The sequence below is a fragment of the Pristiophorus japonicus genome, chromosome 18 (genome assembly GCF_044704955.1).
Source record: "Pristiophorus japonicus isolate sPriJap1 chromosome 18, sPriJap1.hap1, whole genome shotgun sequence".
NCBI classification, from domain to species: domain Eukaryota; kingdom Metazoa; phylum Chordata; class Chondrichthyes; family Pristiophoridae; genus Pristiophorus; species Pristiophorus japonicus.
In genome coordinates, this window is record NC_091994.1 from 29,633,423 (window position 1) to 29,661,302 (window position 27,880).

A 27,880-nucleotide genomic window follows, 5' to 3' on the forward strand; every position below is an offset into this window, starting at 1 on the left:
ATTATGACCCCACACTTTGTGAAACTTTACAAGTCAGGTTTTTTTCATTAAGAATTTGTGAAATGTTGGTTTAGAAGGCAAAATTCCCCAATCCCATGCTCCAAGCAGTTAGACGTCTTGAAGGAATCGTTGGGCACAGAGTGGGCTGAAGTCATGTAACCCTGAAGGTCTAGGTCACGGTCTCTTCAAGCACTGATTTTCAAGTGGTAGCACAGGATCGTACAATCTGCCCTATAAAGATTGCAAAGGGGTAGAATTCTGTTCTTTCCAAAATGGAATCAAGGAAGCTCAATTAACCATCTTCCTTTTCATTTGCAGCAACCTTTCCACAGTTAACATCTACAGTGCTCAGTACAACAGAGACAGCAAAATCATCACCAACACAATCATCTTCCTCAGTGAGCACTACTGTGACATCATCCACAATGGAAACAAGTAAGACAAATCAATTATACAATACTTTGTGGGACAACAATTTGCAGTGCTCTCTTTTAATTCGTTGTTTGTTTTACGATGTGGAGTTTCATGTAAGAGAGCAAGTTGAAATTCTGTGTCTTGAAAAAAGAACCTGTATTTGTTACATCCTTGCACAATATGGATTGTAGAATTCATGTGCTGAAATGATTCTGTTCTTTGAAAAGGTGCATCCACTGCAGACACTTCAACTAAACCTGGGTCATCAGTAATAACATCTGCACAGGCAAAACATTCATCTGCCACTACAGTGCAGGCAACAAATTCCATATCAACAAGACCAAGCTCAGCCACACAATCATCTTCACCAGGAAGTACAACACTGACATCAGTTATCACTGAAACAGGTAGGATGGAAACCACTGCAGCACTTTGTCGAACACTATTTGTCACTGCAAGACTTTAAGAATTTCTGACAAATGGATTGAAAAGTTCACAAAGACTGATAATACTCTTTTATCACAAGGTGCGTCAAGTATATCAGCATCAACTCCATTCACATCATCTCCTGAAACAACTCCACATTCATCAGTGTCATCCATTGGTACAAGAGAGACAACAAATTTCCCACCAACACAATCAACTCAACTGACGAGAAGTACTGGGACATTATTCACAACTGAAACAAGTAAGACAAAGTCAATGATGCAATAGATGATGTACAATATGACATTCAGGCAAAAAAAATTATTCATTTTTTTGCTTTCTAAAGGTGAACCCAGTACAGTGCGATCATCTGCCTTTGAGTCATCTCTACTGTCAACATTGTCATCTTCTGGTACAGCAGTCACAACAAATTCTATACCAACACCACCAATTTCACCATCAGAATCATCTTCCCCGACAAGCACGACAGTGTCACTTGCTACAACTGAAACAGGTACGATGGAACTTATGTCACCGCACTTTATGAAACTTTACAAGTAAGGTTTTTGAGTTAAGAATTTGTGAAATGTTGGATTCGAAGGCAACATTCCCCAATCCCATGCTCCAAGCAGTTAGACGTCTTGACGGAAGCGCAGGGCACAGAGAGGGCTGAAGTCCTGTAATCCAGAACATCTAGGCCACAGTCTCTTTTTTCAGTGATAGCACAAAATCACACAATCTGCCCTATGAATATTGCATAGGGGTAGAATTCTGTTCTTTCCAAAATGGAATCCACGAGAGCTCCATTAACCATCTTCTTTTTTATTTGCAGCAACCTTTCCACAGTCAACATCTACAGTGCTATCATTGAAAAAAGAGACAGTAAATTCATCACCAACTCAATCATCTTCCACAGTGAGCACTACTGCGACATTAGCCACAATGGAAACAAGTAAGACAAAACAATTGTACAACATTTTGTGGGACAACAGTTTGCAGTACTCTCTTTTAATTTATTGTTTGTTTTACAATGTGGAGTTTCATGTAAGAGAGCATGTTGAAATTCTGTGTCTTGAATCAAGAAACTGTATTTGTTACATCCTTGCACAGTATGGATTGCAGAATTCATGTGCTTAAATAATTTTGTTCTTTCAAAAGGGGCATCCATTGCAGCCACATCAACTAAACCTGGTTCATCAGTAATAACATCTGCACAGTCAACACCTTCATCTGGCAGTACAGTGCAGGCAACAAATTTCATATCAACAAGACCAAGCTCAGCCACACAATCATCTTCACCACGAAGCACGACATTGACATCAGTTACCAGTGAAACAGGTAGGATGGAAACCATTGCAGCACTTTGTCGAACACTATTTGTCAATGCAAGGCTTTAACAAATTTCGAAAAGTGGAAAAGTAAAGTTCACAAAGAATGATATTACTCTTTTATCAAAAGGTGCGACAAGTATATCAGCATCAACTCCATTCACATCATCTCCAGAAACAACTCCACATTCATCAGTGTCATCCATTGGTACAAGAGAGACAACAAATTCCCCAACAACACAATCACTTCCACTGACAAGCAATACTGGGACATTATTCACAACTGAATCAAGTAAGACAAAGTCAATGATGCAATACATGGTGTACAATATGACATTCACGGCCAGAAAAAGATTTATTTTTTTGCTTTCTGAAGGTGGATCCAGTACAGTGCGATCATCTGCTATTGAGTCATCTCCATCATCTCCACTATCAACATTGTCATCTTCTGGTACAGCAGTCACAACAAATTCTATATCAACACCACCAATTTCACCATCTGAATCATATTCCCTGACAAGCACGTTCGTGTCACCTGTTACAACCGAAACAGGTACGATGGAAATTATGACCCCACACTTTGTGAAACTTTACAAGTAAGGTTTTTTTCATTAAGAATTTGTGAAATGTTGGTTTAGAAGGCAAAATTCCCCAATCCCATGCTCCAAGCAGTTAGACGTCTTGAAGGAATCGTTGGGCACAGAGTGGGCTGAAGTCATGTAACCCTGAAGGTCTAGGTCACGGTCTCTTCAAGCACTGATTTTCAAGTGGTAGCACAGGATCATACAATCTGCCCTATAAAGATTGCAAAGGGGTAGAATTCTGTTCTTTCCAAAATGGAATCAAGGAAGCTCAATTAACCATCTACCTTTTCATTTGCAGCAACCTTTCCACAGTTAACATCTACAGTGCTCAGTACAACAGAGACAGCAAAATCATCACCAACACAATCATCTTCCTTAGTGAGCACTGCTGTGACATCATCCACAATGGAAACAAGTAAGACAAATCAATTATACAATACTTTGTGGGACAACAATTTGCAGTGCTCTCTTTTAATTCGTTGTTTGTTTTACGATGTGGAGTTTCATGTAAGAGAGCAAGTTGAAATTCTGTGTCTTGAAAAAAGAACCTGTATTTGTTACATCCTTGCACAATATGGATTGTAGAATTCATGTGCTGAAATGATTCTGTTCTTTGAAAAGGTGCATCCACTGCAGACACTTCAACTAAACCTGGGTCATCAGTAATAACATCTGCACAGGCAAAACATTCATCTGCCACTACAGTGCAGGCAACAAATTCCATATCAACAAGACCAAGCTCAGCCACACAATCATCTTCACCAGGAAGTACAACACTGACATCAGTTATCACTGAAACAGGTAGGATGGAAACCACTGCAGCACTTTGTCGAACACTATTTGTCACTGCAAGACTTTAAGAATTTCTGACAAATGGATTGAAAAGTTCACAAAGACTGATAATACTCTTTTATCACAAGGTGCGTCAAGTATATCAGCATCAACTCCATTCACATCATCTCCTGAAACAACTCCACATTCATCAGTGTCATCCATTGGTACAAGAGAGACAACAAATTCCCCACCAACACAATCAACTCAACTGACGAGAAGTACTGGGACATTATTCACAACTGAAACAAGTAAGACAAAGTCAATGATGCAATAGATGATGTCCAATATGACATTCAGGCAAAAAAAATTATTCATTTTTTTGCTTTCTAAAGGTGAACCCAGTACAGTGCGATCATCTGCCTTTGAGTCATCTCTACTGTCAACATTGTCATCTTCTGGTACAGCAGTCACAACAAATTCTATACCAACACCACCAATTTCACCATCAGAATCATCTTCCCCAACAAGCACGACAGTGTCACTTGCTACAACTGAAACAGGTACGATGGAACTTATGTCACCGCACTTTGTGAAACTTTACAAGTAAGGTTTTTGAGTTAAGAATTTGTGAAATGTTGGATTCGAAGGCAACATTCCCCAATCCCATGCTCCAAGCAGTTAGACGTCTTGACGGAAGCGCAGGGCACAGAGAGGGCTGAAGTCCTGTAATCCAGAACATCTAGGCCACAGTCTCTTTTTTCAGTGATAGCACAAAATCACACAATCTGCCCTATGAATATTGCATAGGGGTAGAATTCTGTTCTTTCCAAAATGGAATCCACGAGAGCTCCATTAACCATCTTCTTTTTTATTTGCAGCAACCTTTCCACAGTCAACATCTACAGTGCTATCATTGAAAAAAGAGACAGTAAATTCATCACCAACTCAATCATCTTCCACAGTGAGCACTACTGCGACATTAGCCACAATGAAAACAAGTAAGACAAAACAATTGTACAACATTTTGTGGGACAACAGTTTGCAGTACTCTCTTTTAATTTATTGTTTGTTTTACAATGTGGAGTTTCATGTAAGAGAGCATGTTGAAATTCTGTGTCTTGAATCAAGAAACTGTATTTGTTACATCCTTGCACAGTATGGATTGCAGAATTCATGTGCTTAAATGATTTTGTTCTTTCAAAAGGGGCATCCATTGCAGCCACATCAACTAAACCTGGTTCATCAGTAATAATATCTGCACAGTCAACACCTTCATCTGGCAGTACAGTGCAGGCAACAAATTCCATATCAACAAGACCAAGCTCAGCCACACAATCATCTTCACCACGAAGCACGACATTGACATCAGTTACCAGTGATACAGGTAGGATGGAAACCATTGCAGCATTTTGTCGAACACTATTTGTCAATGCAAGGCTTTAACAAATTTCGAAAAGTGGAAAAGTAAAGTTCACAAAGAATGATATTACTCTTTTTATCAAAAGGTGCGACAAGTATATCAGCATCAACTCCATTCACATCATCTCCAGAAACAACTCCACATTCATCAGTGTCATCCATTGGTACAAGAGAGACAACAAATTCCCCAACAACACAATCACTTCCACTGACAAGCAATACTGGGACATTATTCACAACTGAATCAAGTAAGACAAAGTCAATGATGCAATACATGGTGTACAATATGACATTCACGGCCAGAAAAAGATTTATTTTTTTGCTTTCTGAAGGTGGATCCAGTACAGTGCGATCATCTGCTATTGAGTCATCTCCATCATCTCCACTATCAACATTGTCATCTTCTGGTACAGCAGTCACAACAAATTCTATATCAACACCACCAATTTCACCATCTGAATCATATTCCCTGACAAGCACGTTCGTGTCACCTGTTACAACCGAAACAGGTACGATGGAAATTATGACCCCACACTTTGTGAAACTTTACAAGTCAGGTTTTTTTCATTAAGAATTTGTGAAATGTTGGTTTAGAAGGCAAAATTCCCCAATCCCATGCTCCAAGCAGTTAGACGTCTTGAAGGAATCGTTGGGCACAGAGTGGGCTGAAGTCATGTAACCCTGAAGGTCTAGGTCACGGTCTCTTCAAGCACTGATTTTCAAGTGGTAGCACAGGATCGTACAATCTGCCCTATAAAGATTGCAAAGGGGTAGAATTCTGTTCTTTCCAAAATGGAATCAAGGAAGCTCAATTAACCATCTACCTTTTCATTTGCAGCAACCTTTCCACAGTTAACATCTACAGTGCTCAGTACAACAGAGACAGCAAAATCATCACCAACACAATCATCTTCCTTAGTGAGCACTACTGTGACATCATCCACAATGGAAACAAGTAAGACAAATCAATTATACAATACTTTGTGGGACAACAATTTGCAGTGCTCTCTTTTAATTCGTTGTTTGTTTTACGATGTGGAGTTTCATGTAAGAGAGCAAGTTGAAATTCTGTGTCTTGAAAAAAGAACCTGTATTTGTTACATCCTTGCACAATATGGATTGTAGAATTCATGTGCTGAAATGATTCTGTTCTTTGAAAAGGTGCATCCACTGCAGACACTTCAACTAAACCTGGGTCATCAGTAATAACATCTGCACAGGCAAAACATTCATCTGCCACTACAGTGCAGGCAACAAATTCCATATCAACAAGACCAAGCTCAGCCACACAATCATCTTCACCAGGAAGTACAACACTGACATCAGTTATCACTGAAACAGGTAGGATGGAAACCACTGCAGCACTTTGTCGAACACTATTTGTCACTGCAAGACTTTAAGAATTTCTGACAAATGGATTGAAAAGTTCACAAAGACTGATAATACTCTTTTATCACAAGGTGCGTCAAGTATATCAGCATCAACTCCATTCACATCATCTCCTGAAACAACTCCACATTCATCAGTGTCATCCATTGGTACAAGAGAGACAACAAATTCCCCACCAACACAATCAACTCAACTGACGAGAAGTACTGGGACATTATTCACAACTGAAACAAGTAAGACAAAGTCAATGATGCAATAGATGATGTACAATATGACATTCAGGCAAAAAAAATTATTCATTTTTTTGCTTTCTAAAGGTGAACCCAGTACAGTGCGATCATCTGCCTTTGAGTCATCTCTACTGTCAACATTGTCATCTTCTAGTACAGCAGTCACAACAAATTCTATACCAACACCACCAATTTCACCATCAGAATCATCTTCCCCGACAAGCACGACAGTGTCACTTGCTACAACTGAAACAGGTACGATGGAACTTATGTCACCGCACTTTATGAAACTTTACAAGTAAGGTTTTTGAGTTAAGAATTTGTGAAATGTTGGATTCGAAGGCAACATTCCCCAATCCCATGCTCCAAGCAGTTAGACGTCTTGACGGAAGCGCAGGGCACAGAGAGGGCTGAAGTCCTGTAATCCAGAACATCTAGGCCACAGTCTCTTTTTTCAGTGATAGCACAAAATCACACAATCTGCCCTATGAATATTGCATAGGGGTAGAATTCTGTTCTTTCCAAAATGGAATCCACGAGAGCTCCATTAACCATCTTCTTTTTTATTTGCAGCAACCTTTCCACAGTCAACATCTACAGTGCTATCATTGAAAAAAGAGACAGTAAATTCATCACCAACTCAATCATCTTCCACAGTGAGCACTACTGCGACATTAGCCACAATGGAAACAAGTAAGACAAAACAATTGTACAACATTTTGTGGGACAACAGTTTGCAGTACTCTCTTTTAATTTATTGTTTGTTTTACAATGTGGAGTTTCATGTAAGAGAGCATGTTGAAATTCTGTGTCTTGAATCAAGAAACTGTATTTGTTACATCCTTGCACAGTATGGATTGCAGAATTCATGTGCTTAAATGATTTTGTTCTTTCAAAAGGGGCATCCATTGCAGCCACATCAACTAAACCTGGTTCATCAGTAATAACATCTGCACAGTCAACACCTTCATCTGGCAGTACAGTGCAGGCAACAAATTCCATATCAACAAGACCAAGCTCAGCCACACAATCATCTTCACCACGAAGCACGACATTGACATCAGTTACCAGTGAAACAGGTAGGATGGAAACCATTGCAGCACTTTGTCGAACACTATTTGTCAATGCAAGGCTTTAACAAATTTCGAAAAGTGGAAAAGTAAAGTTCACAAAGAATGATATTACTCTTTTATCAAAAGGTGCGACAAGTATATCAGCATCAACTCCATTCACATCATCTCCAGAAACAACTCCACATTCATCAGTGTCATCCATTGGTACAAGAGAGACAACAAATTCCCCAACAACACAATCACTTCCACTGACAAGCAATACTGGGACATTATTCACAACTGAATCAAGTAAGACAAAGTCAATGATGCAATACATGGTGTACAATATGACATTCACGGCCAGAAAAAGATTTATTTTTTTGCTTTCTGAAGGTGGATCCAGTACAGTGCGATCATCTGCTATTGAGTCATCTCCATCATCTCCACTATCAACATTGTCATCTTCTGGTACAGCAGTCACAACAAATTCTATATCAACACCACCAATTTCACCATCTGAATCATATTCCCTGACAAGCACGTTCGTGTCACCTGTTACAACCGAAACAGGTACGATGGAAATTATGACCCCACACTTTGTGAAACTTTACAAGTCAGGTTTTTTTCATTAAAAATTTGTGAAATGTTGGTTTAGAAGGCAAAATTCCCCAATCCCATGCTCCAAGCCGTTAGACGTCTTGAAGGAATCGTTGGGCACAGAGTGGGCTGAAGTCATGTAACCCTGAAGGTCTAGGTCACGGTCTCTTCAAGCACTGATTTTCAAGTGGTAGCACAGGATCATACAATCTGCCCTATAAAGATTGCAAAGGGGTAGAATTCTGTTCTTTCCAAAATGGAATCAAGGAAGCTCAATTAACCATCTTCCTTTTCATTTGCAGCAACCTTTCCACAGTTAACATCTACAGTGCTCAGTACAACAGAGACAGCAAAGTCATCACCAACACAATCATCTTCCTCAGTGAGCACTACTGTGACATCATCCACAATGGAAACAAGTAAGACAAATCAATTATACAATACTTTGTGGGACAACAATTTGCAGTGCTCTCTTTTAATTCGTTTTTTGTTTTACGATGTGGAGTTTCATGTAAGAGAGCAAGTTGAAATTCTGTGTCTTGAAACAAGAACCTGTATTTGTTACATCCTTGCACAATATGGATTGTAGAATTCATGTGCTGAAATGATTCTGTTCTTTGAAAAGGTGCATCCACTGCAGACACTTCAACTAAACCTGGGTCATCAGTAATAACATCTGCACAGGCAAAACATTCATCTGCCACTACAGTGCAGGCAACAAATTCCATATCAACAAGACCAAGCTCAGCCACACAATCATCTTCACCAGGAAGTACAACACTGACATCAGTTATCACTGAAACAGGTAGGATGGAAACCACTGCAGCACTTTGTCGAACACTATTTGTCACTGCAAGACTTTAAGAATTTCTGACAAATGGATTGAAAAGTTCACAAAGACTGATAATACTCTTTTATCACAAGGTGCGTCAAGTATATCAGCATCAACTCCATTCACATCATCTCCTGAAACAACTCCACATTCATCAGTGTCATCCATTGGTACAAGAGAGACAACAAATTCCCCACCAACACAATCAACTCAACTGACGAGAAGTACTGGGACATTATTCACAACTGAAACAAGTAAGACAAAGTCAATGATGCAATAGATGATGTACAATATGACATTCAGGCAAAAAAAATTATTCATTTTTTTGCTTTCTAAAGGTGAACCCAGTACAGTGCGATCATCTGCCTTTGAGTCATCTCTACTGTCAACATTGTCATCTTCTGGTACAGCAGTCACAACAAATTCTATACCAACACCACCAATTTCACCATCAGAATCATCTTCCCCGACAAGCACGACAGTGTCACTTGCTACAACTGAAACAGGTACGATGGAACTTATGTCACCGCACTTTATGAAACTTTACAAGTAAGGTTTTTGAGTTAAGAATTTGTGAAATGTTGGATTCGAAGGCAACATTCCCCAATCCCATGCTCCAAGCAGTTAGACGTCTTGACGGAAGCGCAGGGCACAGAGAGGGCTGAAGTCCTGTAATCCAGAACATCTAGGCCACAGTCTCTTTTTTCAGTGATAGCACAAAATCACACAATCTGCCCTATGAATATTGCATAGGGGTAGAATTCTGTTCTTTCCAAAATGGAATCCACGAGAGCTCCATTAACCATCTTCTTTTTTATTTGCAGCAACCTTTCCACAGTCAACATCTACAGTGCTATCATTGACAAAAGAGACAGTAAATTCATCACCAACTCAATCATCTTCCACAGTGAGCACTACTGCGACATTAGCCACAATAAAAACAAGTAAGACAAAACAATTGTACAACATTTTGTGGGACAACAGTTTGCAGTACTCTCTTTTAATTTATTGTTTGTTTTACAATGTGGAGTTTCATGTAAGAGAGCATGTTGAAATTCTGTGTCTTGAATCAAGAAACTGTATTTGTTACATCCTTGCACAGTATGGATTGCAGAATTCATGTGCTTAAATGATTTTGTTCTTTCAAAAGGGGCATCCATTGCAGCCACATCAACTAAACCTGGTTCATCAGTAATAATATCTGCACAGTCAACACCTTCATCTGGCAGTACAGTGCAGGCAACAAATTCCATATCAACAAGACCAAGCTCAGCCACACAATCATCTTCACCACGAAGCACGACATTGACATCAGTTACCAGTGAAACAGGTAGGATGGAAACCATTGCAGCACTTTGTCGAACACTATTTGTCAATGCAAGGCTTTAACAAATTTCGAAAAGTGGAAAAGAAAAGTTCACAAAGAATGATATTACTCTTTTTATCAAAAGGTGCGACAAGTATATCAGCATCAACTCCATTCACATCATCTCCAGAAACAACTCCACATTCATCAGTGTCATCCATTGGTACAAGAGAGACAACAAATTCCCCAACAACACAATCACTTCCACTGACAAGCAATACTGGGACATTATTCACAACTGAATCAAGTAAGACAAAGTCAATGATGCAATACATGGTGTACAATATGACATTCACGGCCAGAAAAAGATTTATTTTTTTGCTTTCTGAAGGTGGATCCAGTACAGTGCGATCATCTGCTATTGAGTCATCTCCATCATCTCCACTATCAACATTGTCATCTTCTGGTACAGCAGTCACAACAAATTCTATATCAACACCACCAATTTCACCATCTGAATCATATTCCCTGACAAGCACGTTCGTGTCACCTGTTACAACCGAAACAGGTACGATGGAAATTATGACCCCACACTTTGTGAAACTTTACAAGTCAGGTTTTTTTCATTGTGAAATGTTGGTTTAGAAGGCAAAATTCCCCAATCCCATGCTCCAAGCAGTTAGACGTCTTGAAGGAATCGTTGGGCACAGAGTGGGCTGAAGTCATGTAACCCTGAAGGTCTAGGTCACGGTCTCTTCAAGCACTGATTTTCAAGTGGTAGCACAGGATCATACAATCTGCCCTATAAAGATTGCAAAGGGGTAGAATTCTGTTCTTTCCAAAATGGAATCAAGGAAGCTCAATTAACCATCTTCCTTTTCATTTGCAGCAACCTTTCCACAGTTAACATCTACAGTGCTCAGTACAACAGAGACAGCAAAGTCATCACCAACACAATCATCTTCCTCAGTGAGCACTACTGTGACATCATCCACAATGGAAACAAGTAAGACAAATCAATTATACAATACTTTGTGGGACAACAATTTGCAGTGCTCTCTTTTAATTCGTTGTTTGTTTTACGATGTGGAGTTTCATGTAAGAGAGCAAGTTGAAATTCTGTGTCTTGAAACAAGAACCTGTATTTGTTACATCCTTGCACAATATGGATTGTAGAATTCATGTGCTGAAATGATTCTGTTCTTTGAAAAGGTGCATCCACTGCAGACACTTCAACTAAACCTGGGTCATCAGTAATAACATCTGCACAGGCAAAACATTCATCTGCCACTACAGTGCAGGCAACAAATTCCATATCAACAAGACCAAGCTCAGCCACACAATCATCTTCACCAGGAAGTACAACACTGACATCAGTTATCACTGAAACAGGTAGGATGGAAACCACTGCAGCACTTTGTCGAACACTATTTGTCACTGCAAGACTTTAAGAATTTCTGACAAATGGATTGAAAAGTTCACAAAGACTGATAATACTCTTTTATCACAAGGTGCGTCAAGTATATCAGCATCAACTCCATTCACATCATCTCCTGAAACAACTCCACATTCATCAGTGTCATCCATTGGTACAAGAGAGACAACAAATTCCCCACCAACACAATCAACTCAACTGACGAGAAGTACTGGGACATTATTCACAACTGAAACAAGTAAGACAAAGTCAATGATGCAATAGATGATGTACAATATGACATTCAGGCAAAAAAAAATATTCATTTTTTTGCTTTCTAAAGGTGAACCCAGTACAGTGCGATCATCTGCCTTTGAGTCATCTCTACTGTCAACATTGTCATCTTCTGGTACAGCAGTCACAACAAATTCTATACCAACACCACCAATTTCACCATCAGAATCATCTTCCCCGACAAGCACGACAGTGTCACTTGCTACAACTGAAACAGGTACGATGGAACTTATGTCACCGCACTTTATGAAACTTTACAAGTAAGGTTTTTGAGTTAAGAATTTGTGAAATGTTGGATTCGAAGGCAACATTCCCCAATCCCATGCTCCAAGCAGTTAGACGTCTTGACGGAAGCGCAGGGCACAGAGAGGGCTGAAGTCCTGTAATCCAGAACATCTAGGCCACAGTCTCTTTTTTCAGTGATAGCACAAAATCACACAATCTGCCCTATGAATATTGCATAGGGGTAGAATTCTGTTCTTTCCAAAATGGAATCCACGAGAGCTCCATTAACCATCTTCTTTTTTATTTGCAGCAACCTTTCCACAGTCAACATCTACAGTGCTATCATTGACAAAAGAGACAGTAAATTCATCACCAACTCAATCATCTTCCACAGTGAGCACTACTGCGACATTAGCCACAATAAAAACAAGTAAGACAAAACAATTGTACAACATTTTGTGGGACAACAGTTTGCAGTACTCTCTTTTAATTTATTGTTTGTTTTACAATGTGGAGTTTCATGTAAGAGAGCATGTTGAAATTCTGTGTCTTGAATCAAGAAACTGTATTTGTTACATCCTTGCACAGTATGGATTGCAGAATTCATGTGCTTAAATGATTTTGTTCTTTCAAAAGGGGCATCCATTGCAGCCACATCAACTAAACCTGGTTCATCAGTAATAATATCTGCACAGTCAACACCTTCATCTGGCAGTACAGTGCAGGCAACAAATTCCATATCAACAAGACCAAGCTCAGCCACACAATCATCTTCACCACGAAGCACGACATTGACATCAGTTACCAGTGAAACAGGTAGGATGGAAACCATTGCAGCACTTTGTCGAACACTATTTGTCAATGCAAGGCTTTAACAAATTTCGAAAAGTGGAAAAGAAAAGTTCACAAAGAATGATATTACTCTTTTTATCAAAAGGTGCGACAAGTATATCAGCATCAACTCCATTCACATCATCTCCAGAAACAACTCCACATTCATCAGTGTCATCCATTGGTACAAGAGAGACAACAAATTCCCCAACAACACAATCACTTCCACTGACAAGCAATACTGGGACATTATTCACAACTGAATCAAGTAAGACAAAGTCAATGATGCAATACATGGTGTACAATATGACATTCACGGCCAGAAAAAGATTTATTTTTTTGCTTTCTGAAGGTGGATCCAGTACAGTGCGATCATCTGCTATTGAGTCATCTCCATCATCTCCACTATCAACATTGTCATCTTCTGGTACAGCAGTCACAACAAATTCTATATCAACACCACCAATTTCACCATCTGAATCATATTCCCTGACAAGCACGTTCGTGTCACCTGTTACAACCGAAACAGGTACGATGGAAATTATGACCCCACACTTTGTGAAACTTTACAAGTCAGGTTTTTTTCATTGTGAAATGTTGGTTTAGAAGGCAAAATTCCCCAATCCCATGCTCCAAGCAGTTAGACGTCTTGAAGGAATCGTTGGGCACAGAGTGGGCTGAAGTCATGTAACCCTGAAGGTCTAGGTCACGGTCTCTTCAAGCACTGATTTTCAAGTGGTAGCACAGGATCGTACAATCTGCCCTATAAAGATTGCAAAGGGGTAGAATTCTGTTCTTTCCAAAATGGAATCAAGGAAGCTCAATTAACCATCTTCCTTTTCATTTGCAGCAACCTTTCCACAGTTAACATCTACAGTGCTCAGTACAACAGAGACAGCAAAATCATCACCAACACAATCATCTTCCTCAGTGAGCACTACTGTGACATCATCCACAATGGAAACAAGTAAGACAAATCAATTATACAATACTTTGTGGGACAACAATTTGCAGTGCTCTCTTTTAATTCGTTGTTTGTTTTACGATGTGGAGTTTCATGTAAGAGAGCAAGTTGAAATTCTGTGTCTTGAAAAAAGAACCTGTATTTGTTACATCCTTGCACAATATGGATTGTAGAATTCATGTGCTGAAATGATTCTGTTCTTTGAAAAGGTGCATCCACTGCAGACACTTCAACTAAACCTGGGTCATCAGTAATAACATCTGCACAGGCAAAACATTCATCTGCCACTACAGTGCAGGCAACAAATTCCATATCAACAAGACCAAGCTCAGCCACACAATCATCTTCACCAGGAAGTACAACACTGACATCAGTTATCACTGAAACAGGTAGGATGGAAACCACTGCAGCACTTTGTCGAACACTATTTGTCACTGCAAGACTTTAAGAATTTCTGACAAATGGATTGAAAAGTTCACAAAGACTGATAATACTCTTTTATCACAAGGTGCGTCAAGTATATCAGCATCAACTCCATTCACATCATCTCCTGAAACAACTCCACATTCATCAGTGTCATCCATTGGTACAAGAGAGACAACAAATTCCCCACCAACACAATCAACTCAACTGACGAGAAGTACTGGGACATTATTCACAACTGAAACAAGTAAGACAAAGTCAATGATGCAATAGATGATGTACAATATGACATTCAGGCAAAAAAAATTATTCATTTTTTTGCTTTCTAAAGGTGAACCCAGTACAGTGCGATCATCTGCCTTTGAGTCATCTCTACTGTCAACATTGTCATCTTCTGGTACAGCAGTCACAACAAATTCTATACCAACACCACCAATTTCACCATCAGAATCATCTTCCCCGACAAGCACGACAGTGTCACTTGCTACAACTGAAACAGGTACGATGGAACTTATGTCACCGCACTTTATGAAACTTTACAAGTAAGGTTTTTGAGTTAAGAATTTGTGAAATGTTGGATTCGAAGGCAACATTCCCCAATCCCATGCTCCAAGCAGTTAGACGTCTTGACGGAAGCGCAGGGCACAGAGAGGGCTGAAGTCCTGTAATCCAGAACATCTAGGCCACAGTCTCTTTTTTCAGTGATAGCACAAAATCACACAATCTGCCCTATGAATATTGCATAGGGGTAGAATTCTGTTCTTTCCAAAATGGAATCCACGAGAGCTCCATTAACCATCTTCTTTTTTATTTGCAGCAACCTTTCCACAGTCAACATCTACAGTGCTATCATTGACAAAAGAGACAGTAAATTCATCACCAACTCAATCATCTTCCACAGTGAGCACTACTGCGACATTAGCCACAATAAAAACAAGTAAGACAAAACAATTGTACAACATTTTGTGGGACAACAGTTTGCAGTACTCTCTTTTAATTTATTGTTTGTTTTACAATGTGGAGTTTCATGTAAGAGAGCATGTTGAAATTCTGTGTCTTGAATCAAGAAACTGTATTTGTTACATCCTTGCACAGTATGGATTGCAGAATTCATGTGCTTAAATGATTTTGTTCTTTCAAAAGGGGCATCCATTGCAGCCACATCAACTAAACCTGGTTCATCAGTAATAATATCTGCACAGTCAACACCTTCATCTGGCAGTACAGTGCAGGCAACAAATTCCATATCAACAAGACCAAGCTCAGCCACACAATCATCTTCACCACGAAGCACGACATTGACATCAGTTACCAGTGAAACAGGTAGGATGGAAACCATTGCAGCACTTTGTCGAACACTATTTGTCAATGCAAGGCTTTAACAAATTTCGAAAAGTGGAAAAGAAAAGTTCACAAAGAATGATATTACTCTTTTTATCAAAAGGTGCGACAAGTATATCAGCATCAACTCCATTCACATCATCTCCAGAAACAACTCCACATTCATCAGTGTCATCCATTGGTACAAGAGAGACAACAAATTCCCCAACAACACAATCACTTCCACTGACAAGCAATACTGGGACATTATTCACAACTGAATCAAGTAAGACAAAGTCAATGATGCAATACATGGTGTACAATATGACATTCACGGCCAGAAAAAGATTTATTTTTTTGCTTTCTGAAGGTGGATCCAGTACAGTGCGATCATCTGCTATTGAGTCATCTCCATCATCTCCACTATCAACATTGTCATCTTCTGGTACAGCAGTCACAACAAATTCTATATCAACACCACCAATTTCACCATCTGAATCATATTCCCTGACAAGCACGTTCGTGTCACCTGTTACAACCGAAACAGGTACGATGGAAATTATGACCCCACACTTTGTGAAACTTTACAAGTCAGGTTTTTTTCATTGTGAAATGTTGGTTTAGAAGGCAAAATTCCCCAATCCCATGCTCCAAGCAGTTAGACGTCTTGAAGGAATCGTTGGGCACAGAGTGGGCTGAAGTCATGTAACCCTGAAGGTCTAGGTCACGGTCTCTTCAAGCACTGATTTTCAAGTGGTAGCACAGGATCGTACAATCTGCCCTATAAAGATTGCAAAGGGGTAGAATTCTGTTCTTTCCAAAATGGAATCAAGGAAGCTCAATTAACCATCTTCCTTTTCATTTGCAGCAACCTTTCCACAGTTAACATCTACAGTGCTCAGTACAACAGAGACAGCAAAATCATCACCAACACAATCATCTTCCTCAGTGAGCACTACTGTGACATCATCCACAATGGAAACAAGTAAGACAAATCAATTATACAATACTTTGTGGGACAACAATTTGCAGTGCTCTCTTTTAATTCGTTGTTTGTTTTACGATGTGGAGTTTCATGTAAGAGAGCAAGTTGAAATTCTGTGTCTTGAAAAAAGAACCTGTATTTGTTACATCCTTGCACAATATGGATTGTAGAATTCATGTGCTGAAATGATTCTGTTCTTTGAAAAGGTGCATCCACTGCAGACACTTCAACTAAACCTGGGTCATCAGTAATAACATCTGCACAGGCAAAACATTCATCTGCCACTACAGTGCAGGCAACAAATTCCATATCAACAAGACCAAGCTCAGCCACACAATCATCTTCACCAGGAAGTACAACACTGACATCAGTTATCACTGAAACAGGTAGGATGGAAACCACTGCAGCACTTTGTCGAACACTATTTGTCACTGCAAGACTTTAAGAATTTCTGACAAATGGATTGAAAAGTTCACAAAGACTGATAATACTCTTTTATCACAAGGTGCGTCAAGTATATCAGCATCAACTCCATTCACATCATCTCCTGAAACAACTCCACATTCATCAGTGTCATCCATTGGTACAAGAGAGACAACAAATTCCCCACCAACACAATCAACTCAACTGACGAGAAGTACTGGGACATTATTCACAACTGAAACAAGTAAGACAAAGTCAATGATGCAATAGATGATGTCCAATATGACATTCAGGCAAAAAAAATTATTCATTTTTTTGCTTTCTAAAGGTGAACCCAGTACAGTGCGATCATCTGCCTTTGAGTCATCTCTACTGTCAACATTGTCATCTTCTGGTACAGCAGTCACAACAAATTCTATACCAACACCACCAATTTCACCATCAGAATCATCTTCCCCGACAAGCACGACAGTGTCACTTGCTACAACTGAAACAGGTACGATGGAACTTATGTCACCGCACTTTGTGAAACTTTACAAGTAAGGTTTTTGAGTTAAGAATTTGTGAAATGTTGGATTCGAAGGCAACATTCCCCAATCCCATGCTCCAAGCAGTTAGACGTCTTGAAGGAATCGTTGGGCACAGAGTGGGCTGAAGTCATGTAACCCTGAAGGTCTAGGTCACGGTCTCTTCAAGCACTGATTTTCAAGTGGTAGCACAGGATCGTACAATCTGCCCTATAAAGATTGCAAAGGGGTAGAATTCTGTTCTTTCCAAAATGGAATCAAGGAAGCTCAATTAACCATCTTCCTTTTCATTTGCAGCAACCTTTCCACAGTTAACATCTACAGTGCTCAGTACAACAGAGACAGCAAAATCATCACCAACACAATCATCTTCCTCAGTGAGCACTACTGTGACATCATCCACAATGGAAACAAGTAAGACAAATCAATTATACAATACTTTGTGGGACAACAATTTGCAGTGCTCTCTTTTAATTCGTTGTTTGTTTTACGATGTGGAGTTTCATGTAAGAGAGCAAGTTGAAATTCTGTGTCTTGAAAAAAGAACCTGTATTTGTTACATCCTTGCACAATATGGATTGTAGAATTCATGTGCTGAAATGATTCTGTTCTTTGAAAAGGTGCATCCACTGCAGACACTTCAACTAAACCTGGGTCATCAGTAATAACATCTGCACAGGCAAAACATTCATCTGCCACTACAGTGCAGGCAACAAATTCCATATCAACAAGACCAAGCTCAGCCACACAATCATCTTCACCAGGAAGTACAACACTGACATCAGTTATCACTGAAACAGGTAGGATGGAAACCACTGCAGCACTTTGTCGAACACTATTTGTCACTGCAAGACTTTAAGAATTTCTGACAAATGGATTGAAAAGTTCACAAAGACTGATAATACTCTTTTATCACAAGGTGCGTCAAGTATATCAGCATCAACTCCATTCACATCATCTCCTGAAACAACTCCACATTCATCAGTGTCATCCATTGGTACAAGAGAGACAACAAATTCCCCACCAACACAATCAACTCAACTGACGAGAAGTACTGGGACATTATTCACAACTGAAACAAGTAAGACAAAGTCAATGATGCAATAGATGATGTCCAATATGACATTCAGGCAAAAAAAATTATTCATTTTTTTGCTTTCTAAAGGTGAACCCAGTACAGTGCGATCATCTGCCTTTGAGTCATCTCTACTGTCAACATTGTCATCTTCTGGTACAGCAGTCACAACAAATTCTATACCAACACCACCAATTTCACCATCAGAATCATCTTCCCCGACAAGCACGACAGTGTCACTTGCTACAACTGAAACAGGTACGATGGAACTTATGTCACCGCACTTTGTGAAACTTTACAAGTAAGGTTTTTGAGTTAAGAATTTGTGAAATGTTGGATTCGAAGGCAACATTCCCCAATCCCATGCTCCAAGCAGTTAGACGTCTTGACGGAAGCGCAGGGCACAGAGAGGGCTGAAGTCCTGTAATCCAGAACATCTAGGCCACAGTCTCTTTTTTCAGTGATAGCACAAAATCACACAATCTGCCCTATGAATATTGCATAGGGGTAGAATTCTGTTCTTTCCAAAATGGAATCCACGAGAGCTCCATTAACCATCTTCTTTTTTATTTGCAGCAACCTTTCCACAGTCAACATCCACAGTGCTATCATTGAAAAAAGAGACAGTAAATTCATCACCAACTCAATCATCTTCCACAGTGAGCACTACTGCGACATTAGCCACAATGGAAACAAGTAAGACAAAACAATTGTACAACATTTTGTGGGACAACAGTTTGCAGTACTCTCTTTTAATTTATTGTTTGTTTCAAATTGTGGAGTTTCATGTAAGAGAGCATGTTGAAATTCTGTGTCTTGAATCAAGAAACTGTATTTGTTACATCCTTGCACAGTATGGATTGCAGAATTCATGTGCTTAAATGACTTTGTTCTTTCAAAAGGGGCATCCATTGCAGCCACATCAACTAAACCTGGTTCATCAGTAATAACATCTGCACAGTCAACACCTTCATCTGGCAGTACAGTGCAGGCAACAAATTCCATATCAACAAGACCAAGCTCAGCCACACAATCATCTTCACCACGAAGCACGACATTGACATCAGTTACCAGTGAAACAGGTAGGATGGAAACCATTGCAGCACTTTGTCGAACACTATTTGTCAATGCAAGGCTTTAACAAATTTCGAAAAGTGGAAAAGTAAAGTTCACAAAGAATGATATTACTCTTTTATCAAAAGGTGCGACAAGTATATCAGCATCAACTCCATTCACATCATCTCCAGAAACAACTTCACATTCATCAGTGTCATCCATTGGTACAAGAGAGACAACAAATTCCCCAACAACACAATCACTTCCACTGACAAGCAATACTGGGACATTATTCACAACTGAATCAAGTAAGACAAAGTCAATGATGCAATACATGGTGTACAATATGACATTCACGGCCAGAAAAAGATTTATTTTTTTGCTTTCTGAAGGTGGATCCAGTACAGTGCGATCATCTGCTATTGAGTCATCTCCATCATCTCCACTATCAACATTGTCATCTTCTGGTACAGCAGTCACAACAAATTCTATATCAACACCACCAATTTCACCATCTGAATCATATTCCCTGACAAGCACGTTCGTGTCACCTGTTACAACCGAAACAGGTACGATGGAAATTATGACCCCACACTTTGTGAAACTTTACAAGTCAGGTTTTTTTCATTAAGAATTTAAGAAATGTTGGTTTAGAAGGCAAAATTCCCCAATCCCATGCTCCAAGCAGTTAGACGTCTTGAAGGAATCGTTGGGCACAGAGTGGGCTGAAGTCATGTAACCCTGAAGGTCTAGGTCACGGTCTCTTCAAGCACTGATTTTCAAGTGGTAGCACATGATCATACAATCTGCCCTATAAAGATTGCAAAGGGGTAGAATTCTGTTCTTTCCAAAATGGAATCAAGGAAGCTCAATTAACCATCTTCCTTTTCATTTGCAGCAACCTTTCCACAGTTAACATCTACAGTGCTCAGTACAACAGAGACAGCAAAATCATCACCAACACAATCATCTTCCTCAGTGAGCACTACTGTGACATCATCCACAATGGAAACAAGTAAGACAAATCAATTATACAATACTTTGTGGGACAACAATTTGCAGTGCTCTCTTTTAATTCGTTGTTTGTTTTACGATGTGGAGTTTCATGTAAGAGAGCAAGTTGAAATTCTGTGTCTTGAAACAAGAACCTGTATTTGTTACATCCTTGCACAATATGGATTGTAGAATTCATGTGCTGAAATGATTCTGTTCTTTGAAAAGGTGCATCCACTGCAGACACTTCAACTAAACCTGGGTCATCAGTAATAACATCTGCACAGGCAAAACATTCATCTGCCACTACAGTGCAGGCAACAAATTCCATATCAACAAGACCAAGCTCAGCCACACAATCATCTTCACCAGGAAGTACAACACTGACATCAGTTATCACTGAAACAGGTAGGATGGAAACCACTGCAGCACTTTGTCGAACACTATTTGTCACTGCAAGACTTTAAGAATTTCTGACAAATGGATTGAAAAGTTCACAAAGACTGATAATACTCTTTTATCACAAGGTGCGTCAAGTATATCAGCATCAACTCCATTCACATCATCTCCTGAAACAACTCCACATTCATCAGTGTCATCCATTGGTACAAGAGAGACAACAAATTTCCCACCAACACAATCAACTCAACTGACGAGAAGTACTGGGACATTATTCACAACTGAAACAAGTAAGACAAAGTCAATGATGCAATAGATGATGTACAATATGACATTCAGGCAAAAAAAATTATTCATTTTTTTGCTTTCTAAAGGTGAACCCAGTACAGTGCGATCATCTGCCTTTGAGTCATCTCTACTGTCAACATTGTCATCTTCTGGTACAGCAGTCACAACAAATTCTATACCAACACCACCAATTTCACCATCAGAATCATCTTCCCCGACAAGCACGACAGTGTCACTTGCTACAACTGAAACAGGTACGATGGAACTTATGTCACCGCACTTTGTGAAACTTTACAAGTAAGGTTTTTGAGTTAAGAATTTGTGAAATGTTGGATTCGAAGGCAACATTCCCCAATCCCATGCTCCAAGCAGTTAGACGTCTTGACGGAAGCGCAGGGCACAGAGAGGGCTGAAGTCCTGTAATCCAGAACATCTAGGCCACAGTCTCTTTTTTCAGTGATAGCACAAAATCACACAATCTGCCCTATGAATATTGCATAGGGGTAGAATTCTGTTCTTTCCAAAATGGAATCCACGAGAGCTCCATTAACCATCTTCTTTTTTATTTGCAGCAACCTTTCCACAGTCAACATCTACAGTGCTATCATTGAAAAAAGAGACAGTAAATTCATCACCAACTCAATCATCTTCCACAGTGAGCACTACTGCGACATTAGCCACAATGGAAACAAGTAAGACAAAACAATTGTACAACATTTTGTGGGACAACAGTTTGCAGTACTCTCTTTTAATTTACTGTTTGTTTTACAATGTGGAGTTTCATGTAAGAGAGCATGTTGAAATTCTGTGTCTTGAATCAAGAAACTGTATTTGTTACATCCTTGCACAGTATGGATTGCAGAATTCATGTGCTTAAATGATTTTGTTCTTTCAAAAGGGGCATCCATTGCAGCCACATCAACTAAACCTGGTTCATCAGTAATAACATCTGCACAGTCAACACCTTCATCTGGCAGTACAGTGCAGGCAACAAATTCCATATCAACAAGACCAAGCTCAGCCACACAATCATCTTCACCACGAAGCACGACATTGACATCAGTTACCAGTGAAACAGGTAGGATGGAAACCATTGCAGCACTTTGTCGAACACTATTTGTCAATGCAAGGCTTTAACAAATTTCGAAAAGTGGAAAAGTAAAGTTCACAAAGAATGATATTACTCTTTTATCAAAAGGTGCAACAAGTATATCAGCATCAACTCCATTCACATCATCTCCAGAAACAACTCCACATTCATCAGTGTCATCCATTGGTACAAGAGAGACAACAAATTCCCCAACAACACAATCACTTCCACTGACAAGCAATACTGGGACATTATTCACAACTGAATCAAGTAAGACAAAGTCAATGATGCAATACATGGTGTACAATATGACATTCACGGCCAGAAAAAGATTTATTTTTTTGCTTTCTGAAGGTGGATCCAGTACAGTGCGATCATCTGCTATTGAGTCATCTCCATCATCTCCACTATCAACATTGTCATCTTCTGGTACAGCAGTCACAACAAATTCTATATCAACACCACCAATTTCACCATCTGAATCATATTCCCTGACAAGCACGTTCGTGTCACCTGTTACAACCGAAACAGGTACGATGGAAATTATGACCCCACACTTTGTGAAACTTTACAAGTCAGGTTTTTTTCATTAAGAATTTGAGAAATGTTGGTTTAGAAGGCAAAATTCCCCAATCCCATGCTCCAAGCAGTTAGACGTCTTGAAGGAATCGTTGGGCACAGAGTGGGCTGAAGTCATGTAACCCTGAAGGTCTAGGTCACGGTCTCTTCAAGCACTGATTTTCAAGTGGTAGCACAGGATCATACAATCTGCCCTATAAAGATTGCAAAGGGGTAGAATTCTGTTCTTTCCAAAATGGAATCAAGGAAGCTCAATTAACCATCTTCCTTTTCATTTGCAGCAACCTTTCCACAGTTAACATCTACAGTGCTCAGTACAACAGAGACAGCAAAATCATCACCAACACAATCATCTTCCTCAGTGAGCACTACTGTGACATCATCCACAATGGAAACAAGTAAGACAAATCAATTATACAATACTTTGTGGGACAACAATTTGCAGTGCTCTCTTTTAATTCGTTGTTTGTTTTACGATGTGGAGTTTCATGTAAGAGAGCAAGTTGAAATTCTGTGTCTTGAAACAAGAACCTGTATTTGTTACATCCTTGCACAATATGGATTGTAGAATTCATGTGCTGAAATGATTCTGTTCTTTGAAAAGGTGCATCCACTGCAGACACTTCAACTAAACCTGGGTCATCAGTAATAACATCTGCACAGGCAAAACATTCATCTGCCACTACAGTGCAGGCAACAAATTCCATATCAACAAGACCAAGCTCAGCCACACAATCATCTTCACCAGGAAGTACAACACTGACATCAGTTATCACTGAAACAGGTAGGATGGAAACCACTGCAGCACTTTGTCGAACACTATTTGTCACTGCAAGACTTTAAGAATTTCTGACAAATGGATTGATAAGTTCACAAAGACTGATAATACTCTTTTATCACAAGGTGCGTCAAGTATATCAGCATCAACTCCATTCACATCATCTCCTGAAACAACTCCACATTCATCAGTGTCATCCATTGGTACAAGAGAGACAACAAATTCCCCACCAACACAATCAACTCAACTGACGAGAAGTACTGGGACATTATTCACAACTGAAACAAGTAAGACAAAGTCAATGATGCAATAGATGATGTCCAATATGACATTCAGGCAAAAAAAATTATTCATTTTTTTGCTTTCTAAAGGTGAACCCAGTACAGTGCGATCATCTGCCTTTGAGTCATCTCTACTGTCAACATTGTCATCTTCTGGTACAGCAGTCACAACAAATTCTATACCAACACCACCAATTTCACCATCAGAATCATCTTCCCCGACAAGCACGACAGCGTCACTTGCTACAACTGAAACAGGTACGATGGAACTTATGTCACCGCACTTTGTGAAACTTTACAAGTAAGGTTTTTGAGTTAAGAATTTGTGAAATGTTGGATTCGAAGGCAACATTCCCCAATCCCATGCTCCAAGCAGTTAGACGTCTTGACGGAAGCGCAGGGCACAGAGAGGGCTGAAGTCCTGTAATCCAGAACATCTAGGCCACAGTCTCTTTTTTCAGTGATAGCACAAAATCACACAATCTGCCCTATGAATATTGCATAGGGGTAGAATTCTGTTCTTTCCAAAATGGAATCCACGAGAGCTCCATTAACCATCTTCTTTTTTATTTGCAGCAACCTTTCCACAGTCAACATCTACAGTGCTATCATTGAAAAAAGAGACAGTAAATTCATCACCAACTCAATCATCTTCCACAGTGAGCACTACTGCGACATTAGCCACAATGGAAACAAGTAAGACAAAACAATTGTACAACATTTTGTGGGACAACAGTTTGCAGTACTCTCTTTTAATTTATTGTTTGTTTTACAATGTGGAGTTTCATGTAAGAGAGCATGTTGAAATTCTGTGTCTTGAATCAAGAAACTGTATTTGTTACATCCTTGCACAGTATGGATTGCAGAATTCATGTGCTTAAATGATTTTGTTCTTTCAAAAGGGGCATCCATTGCAGCCACATCAACTAAACCTGGTTCATCAGTAATAATATCTGCACAGTCAACACCTTCATCTGGCAGTACAGTGCAGGCAACAAATTCCATATCAACAAGACCAAGCTCAGCCACACAATCATCTTCACCACGAAGCACGACATTGACATCAGTTACCAGTGAAACAGGTAGGATGGAAACCATTGCAGCACTTTGTCGAACACTATTTGTCAATGCAAGGCTTTAACAAATTTCGAAAAGTGGAAAAGTAAAGTTCACAAAGAATGATATTACTCTTTTATCAAAAGGTGCGACAAGTATATCAGCATCAACTCCATTCACATCATCTCCAGAAACAACTCCACATTCATCAGTGTCATCCATTGGTACAAGAGAGACAACAAATTCCCCAACAACACAATCACTTCCACTGACAAGCAATACTGGGACATTATTCACAACTGAATCAAGTAAGACAAAGTCAATGATGCAATACATGGTGTACAATATGACATTCACGGCCAGAAAAAGATTTATTTTTTTGCTTTCTGAAGGTGGATCCAGTACAGTGCGATCATCTGCTATTGAGTCATCTCCATCATCTCCACTATCAACATTGTCATCTTCTGGTACAGCAGTCACAACAAATTCTATATCAACACCACCAATTTCACCATCTGAATCATATTCCCTGACAAGCACGTTCGTGTCACCTGTTACAACCGAAACAGGTACGATGGAAATTATGACCCCACACTTTGTGAAACTTTACAAGTCAGGTTTTTTTCATTAAGAATTTGTGAAATGTTGGTTTAGAAGGCAAAATTCCCCAATCCCATGCTCCAAGCAGTTAGACGTCTTGAAGGAATCGTTGGGCACAGAGTGGGCTGAAGTCATGTAACCCTGAAGGTCTAGTTCACGGTCTCTTCAAGCACTGATTTTCAAGTGGTAGCACAGGATCATACAATCTGCCCTATAAAGATTGCAAAGGGGTAGAATTCTGTTCTTTCCAAAATGGAATCAAGGAAGCTCAATTAACCATCTTCCTTTTCATTTGCAGCAACCTTTCCACAGTTAACATCTACAGTGCTCAGTACAACAGAGACAGCAAAATCATCACCAACACAATCATCTTCCTCAGTGAGCACTACTGTGACATCATCCACAATGGAAACAAGTAAGACAAATCAATTATACAATACTTTGTGGGACAACAATTTGCAGTGCTCTCTTTTAATTCGTTGTTTGTTTTACGATATGGAGTTTCATGTAAGAGAGCAAGTTGAAATTCTGTGTCTTGAAACAAGAACCTGTATTTGTTACATCCTTGCACAATATGGATTGTAGAATTCATGTGCTGAAATGATTCTGTTCTTTGAAAAGGTGCATCCACTGCAGACACTTCAACTAAACCTGGGTCATCAGTAATAACATCTGCACAGGCAAAACATTCATCTGCCACTACAGTGCAGGCAACAAATTCCATATCAACAAGACCAAGCTCAGCCACACAATCATCTTCACCAGGAAGTACAACACTGACATCAGTTATCACTGAAACAGGTAGGATGGAAACCACTGCAGCACTTTGTCGAACACTATTTGTCACTGCAAGACTTTAAGAATTTCTGACAAATGGATTGAAAAGTTCACAAAGACTGATAATACTCTTTTATCACAAGGTGCGTCAAGTATATCAGCATCAACTCCATTCACATCATCTCCTGAAACAACTCCACATTCATCAGTGTCATCCATTGGTACAAGAGAGACAACAAATTTCCCACCAACACAATCAACTCAACTGACGAGAAGTACTGGGACATTATTCACAACTGAAACAAGTAAGACAAAGTCAATGATGCAATAGATGATGTACAATATGACATTCAGGCAAAAAAAATTATTCATTTTTTTGCTTTCTAAAGGTGAACCCAGTACAGTGCGATCATCTGCCTTTGAGTCATCTCTACTGTCAACATTGTCATCTTCTGGTACAGCAGTCACAACAAATTCTATACCAACACCACCAATTTCACCATCAGAATCATCTTCCCCGACAAGCACGACAGTGTCACTTGCTACAACTGAAACAGGTACGATGGAACTTATGTCACCGCACTTTGTGAAACTTTACAAGTAAGGTTTTTGAGTTAAGAATTTGTGAAATGTTGGATTCGAAGGCAACATTCCCCAATCCCATGCTCCAAGCAGTTAGATGTCTTGACGGAAGCGCAGGGCACAGAGAGGGCTGAAGTCCTGTAATCCAGAACATCTAGGCCACAGTCTCTTTTTTCAGTGATAGCACAAAATCACACAATCTGCCCTATGAATATTGCATAGGGGTAGAATTTTGTTCTTTCCAAAATGGAATCCACGAGAGCTCCATTAACCATCTTCTTTTTTATTTGCAGCAACCTTTCCACAGTCAACATCTACAGTGCTATCATTGAAAAAAGAGACAGTAAATTCATCACCAACTCAATCATCTTCCACAGTGAGCACTACTGCGACATTAGCCACAATGGAAACAAGTAAGACAAAACAATTGTACAACATTTTGTGGGACAACAGTTTGCAGTACTCTCTTTTAATTTATTGTTTGTTTTACAATGTGGAGTTTCATGTAAGAGAGCATGTTGAAATTCTGTGTCTTGAATCAAGAAACTGTATTTGTTACATCCTTGCAC

General features: G+C 39.5%; 1 protein-coding gene across 1 annotated transcript in view; it reads left to right on the plus strand.

Moving 5' to 3' along the window:
- The window catches only part of LOC139229008 (mucin-3B-like), a 102,660-nt gene that overhangs the window by 44,856 nt on the left and 29,924 nt on the right, over positions 1-27,880 (plus strand). Inside the window, exons 134-214 of the mRNA XM_070860672.1 lie at positions 319-435; positions 642-821; positions 941-1,102; positions 1,187-1,354; positions 1,673-1,792; positions 1,999-2,178; positions 2,299-2,460; positions 2,545-2,721; positions 3,051-3,167; positions 3,374-3,553; positions 3,673-3,834; positions 3,919-4,086; positions 4,405-4,524; positions 4,731-4,910; positions 5,032-5,193; positions 5,278-5,454; positions 5,784-5,900; positions 6,107-6,286; positions 6,406-6,567; positions 6,652-6,819; positions 7,138-7,257; positions 7,464-7,643; positions 7,764-7,925; positions 8,010-8,186; positions 8,516-8,632; positions 8,839-9,018; positions 9,138-9,299; positions 9,384-9,551; positions 9,870-9,989; positions 10,196-10,375; positions 10,497-10,658; positions 10,743-10,919; positions 11,241-11,357; positions 11,564-11,743; positions 11,863-12,024; positions 12,109-12,276; positions 12,595-12,714; positions 12,921-13,100; positions 13,222-13,383; positions 13,468-13,644; positions 13,966-14,082; positions 14,289-14,468; positions 14,588-14,749; positions 14,834-15,001; positions 15,320-15,439; positions 15,646-15,825; positions 15,947-16,108; positions 16,193-16,369; positions 16,691-16,807; positions 17,014-17,193; positions 17,313-17,474; positions 17,559-17,726; positions 18,055-18,171; positions 18,378-18,557; positions 18,677-18,838; positions 18,923-19,090; positions 19,409-19,528; positions 19,735-19,914; positions 20,035-20,196; positions 20,281-20,457; positions 20,787-20,903; positions 21,110-21,289; positions 21,409-21,570; positions 21,655-21,822; positions 22,141-22,260; positions 22,467-22,646; positions 22,767-22,928; positions 23,013-23,189; positions 23,519-23,635; positions 23,842-24,021; positions 24,141-24,302; positions 24,387-24,554; positions 24,873-24,992; positions 25,199-25,378; positions 25,499-25,660; positions 25,745-25,921; positions 26,251-26,367; positions 26,574-26,753; positions 26,873-27,034; positions 27,119-27,286; positions 27,605-27,724. Coding sequence (XP_070716773.1) covers positions 319-435; positions 642-821; positions 941-1,102; positions 1,187-1,354; positions 1,673-1,792; positions 1,999-2,178; positions 2,299-2,460; positions 2,545-2,721; positions 3,051-3,167; positions 3,374-3,553; positions 3,673-3,834; positions 3,919-4,086; positions 4,405-4,524; positions 4,731-4,910; positions 5,032-5,193; positions 5,278-5,454; positions 5,784-5,900; positions 6,107-6,286; positions 6,406-6,567; positions 6,652-6,819; positions 7,138-7,257; positions 7,464-7,643; positions 7,764-7,925; positions 8,010-8,186; positions 8,516-8,632; positions 8,839-9,018; positions 9,138-9,299; positions 9,384-9,551; positions 9,870-9,989; positions 10,196-10,375; positions 10,497-10,658; positions 10,743-10,919; positions 11,241-11,357; positions 11,564-11,743; positions 11,863-12,024; positions 12,109-12,276; positions 12,595-12,714; positions 12,921-13,100; positions 13,222-13,383; positions 13,468-13,644; positions 13,966-14,082; positions 14,289-14,468; positions 14,588-14,749; positions 14,834-15,001; positions 15,320-15,439; positions 15,646-15,825; positions 15,947-16,108; positions 16,193-16,369; positions 16,691-16,807; positions 17,014-17,193; positions 17,313-17,474; positions 17,559-17,726; positions 18,055-18,171; positions 18,378-18,557; positions 18,677-18,838; positions 18,923-19,090; positions 19,409-19,528; positions 19,735-19,914; positions 20,035-20,196; positions 20,281-20,457; positions 20,787-20,903; positions 21,110-21,289; positions 21,409-21,570; positions 21,655-21,822; positions 22,141-22,260; positions 22,467-22,646; positions 22,767-22,928; positions 23,013-23,189; positions 23,519-23,635; positions 23,842-24,021; positions 24,141-24,302; positions 24,387-24,554; positions 24,873-24,992; positions 25,199-25,378; positions 25,499-25,660; positions 25,745-25,921; positions 26,251-26,367; positions 26,574-26,753; positions 26,873-27,034; positions 27,119-27,286; positions 27,605-27,724 — 12,768 coding nt within the window. The remainder of the gene's footprint in view (positions 1-318; positions 436-641; positions 822-940; positions 1,103-1,186; positions 1,355-1,672; positions 1,793-1,998; positions 2,179-2,298; positions 2,461-2,544; positions 2,722-3,050; positions 3,168-3,373; positions 3,554-3,672; positions 3,835-3,918; positions 4,087-4,404; positions 4,525-4,730; positions 4,911-5,031; positions 5,194-5,277; positions 5,455-5,783; positions 5,901-6,106; positions 6,287-6,405; positions 6,568-6,651; positions 6,820-7,137; positions 7,258-7,463; positions 7,644-7,763; positions 7,926-8,009; positions 8,187-8,515; positions 8,633-8,838; positions 9,019-9,137; positions 9,300-9,383; positions 9,552-9,869; positions 9,990-10,195; positions 10,376-10,496; positions 10,659-10,742; positions 10,920-11,240; positions 11,358-11,563; positions 11,744-11,862; positions 12,025-12,108; positions 12,277-12,594; positions 12,715-12,920; positions 13,101-13,221; positions 13,384-13,467; positions 13,645-13,965; positions 14,083-14,288; positions 14,469-14,587; positions 14,750-14,833; positions 15,002-15,319; positions 15,440-15,645; positions 15,826-15,946; positions 16,109-16,192; positions 16,370-16,690; positions 16,808-17,013; positions 17,194-17,312; positions 17,475-17,558; positions 17,727-18,054; positions 18,172-18,377; positions 18,558-18,676; positions 18,839-18,922; positions 19,091-19,408; positions 19,529-19,734; positions 19,915-20,034; positions 20,197-20,280; positions 20,458-20,786; positions 20,904-21,109; positions 21,290-21,408; positions 21,571-21,654; positions 21,823-22,140; positions 22,261-22,466; positions 22,647-22,766; positions 22,929-23,012; positions 23,190-23,518; positions 23,636-23,841; positions 24,022-24,140; positions 24,303-24,386; positions 24,555-24,872; positions 24,993-25,198; positions 25,379-25,498; positions 25,661-25,744; positions 25,922-26,250; positions 26,368-26,573; positions 26,754-26,872; positions 27,035-27,118; positions 27,287-27,604; positions 27,725-27,880) is intronic.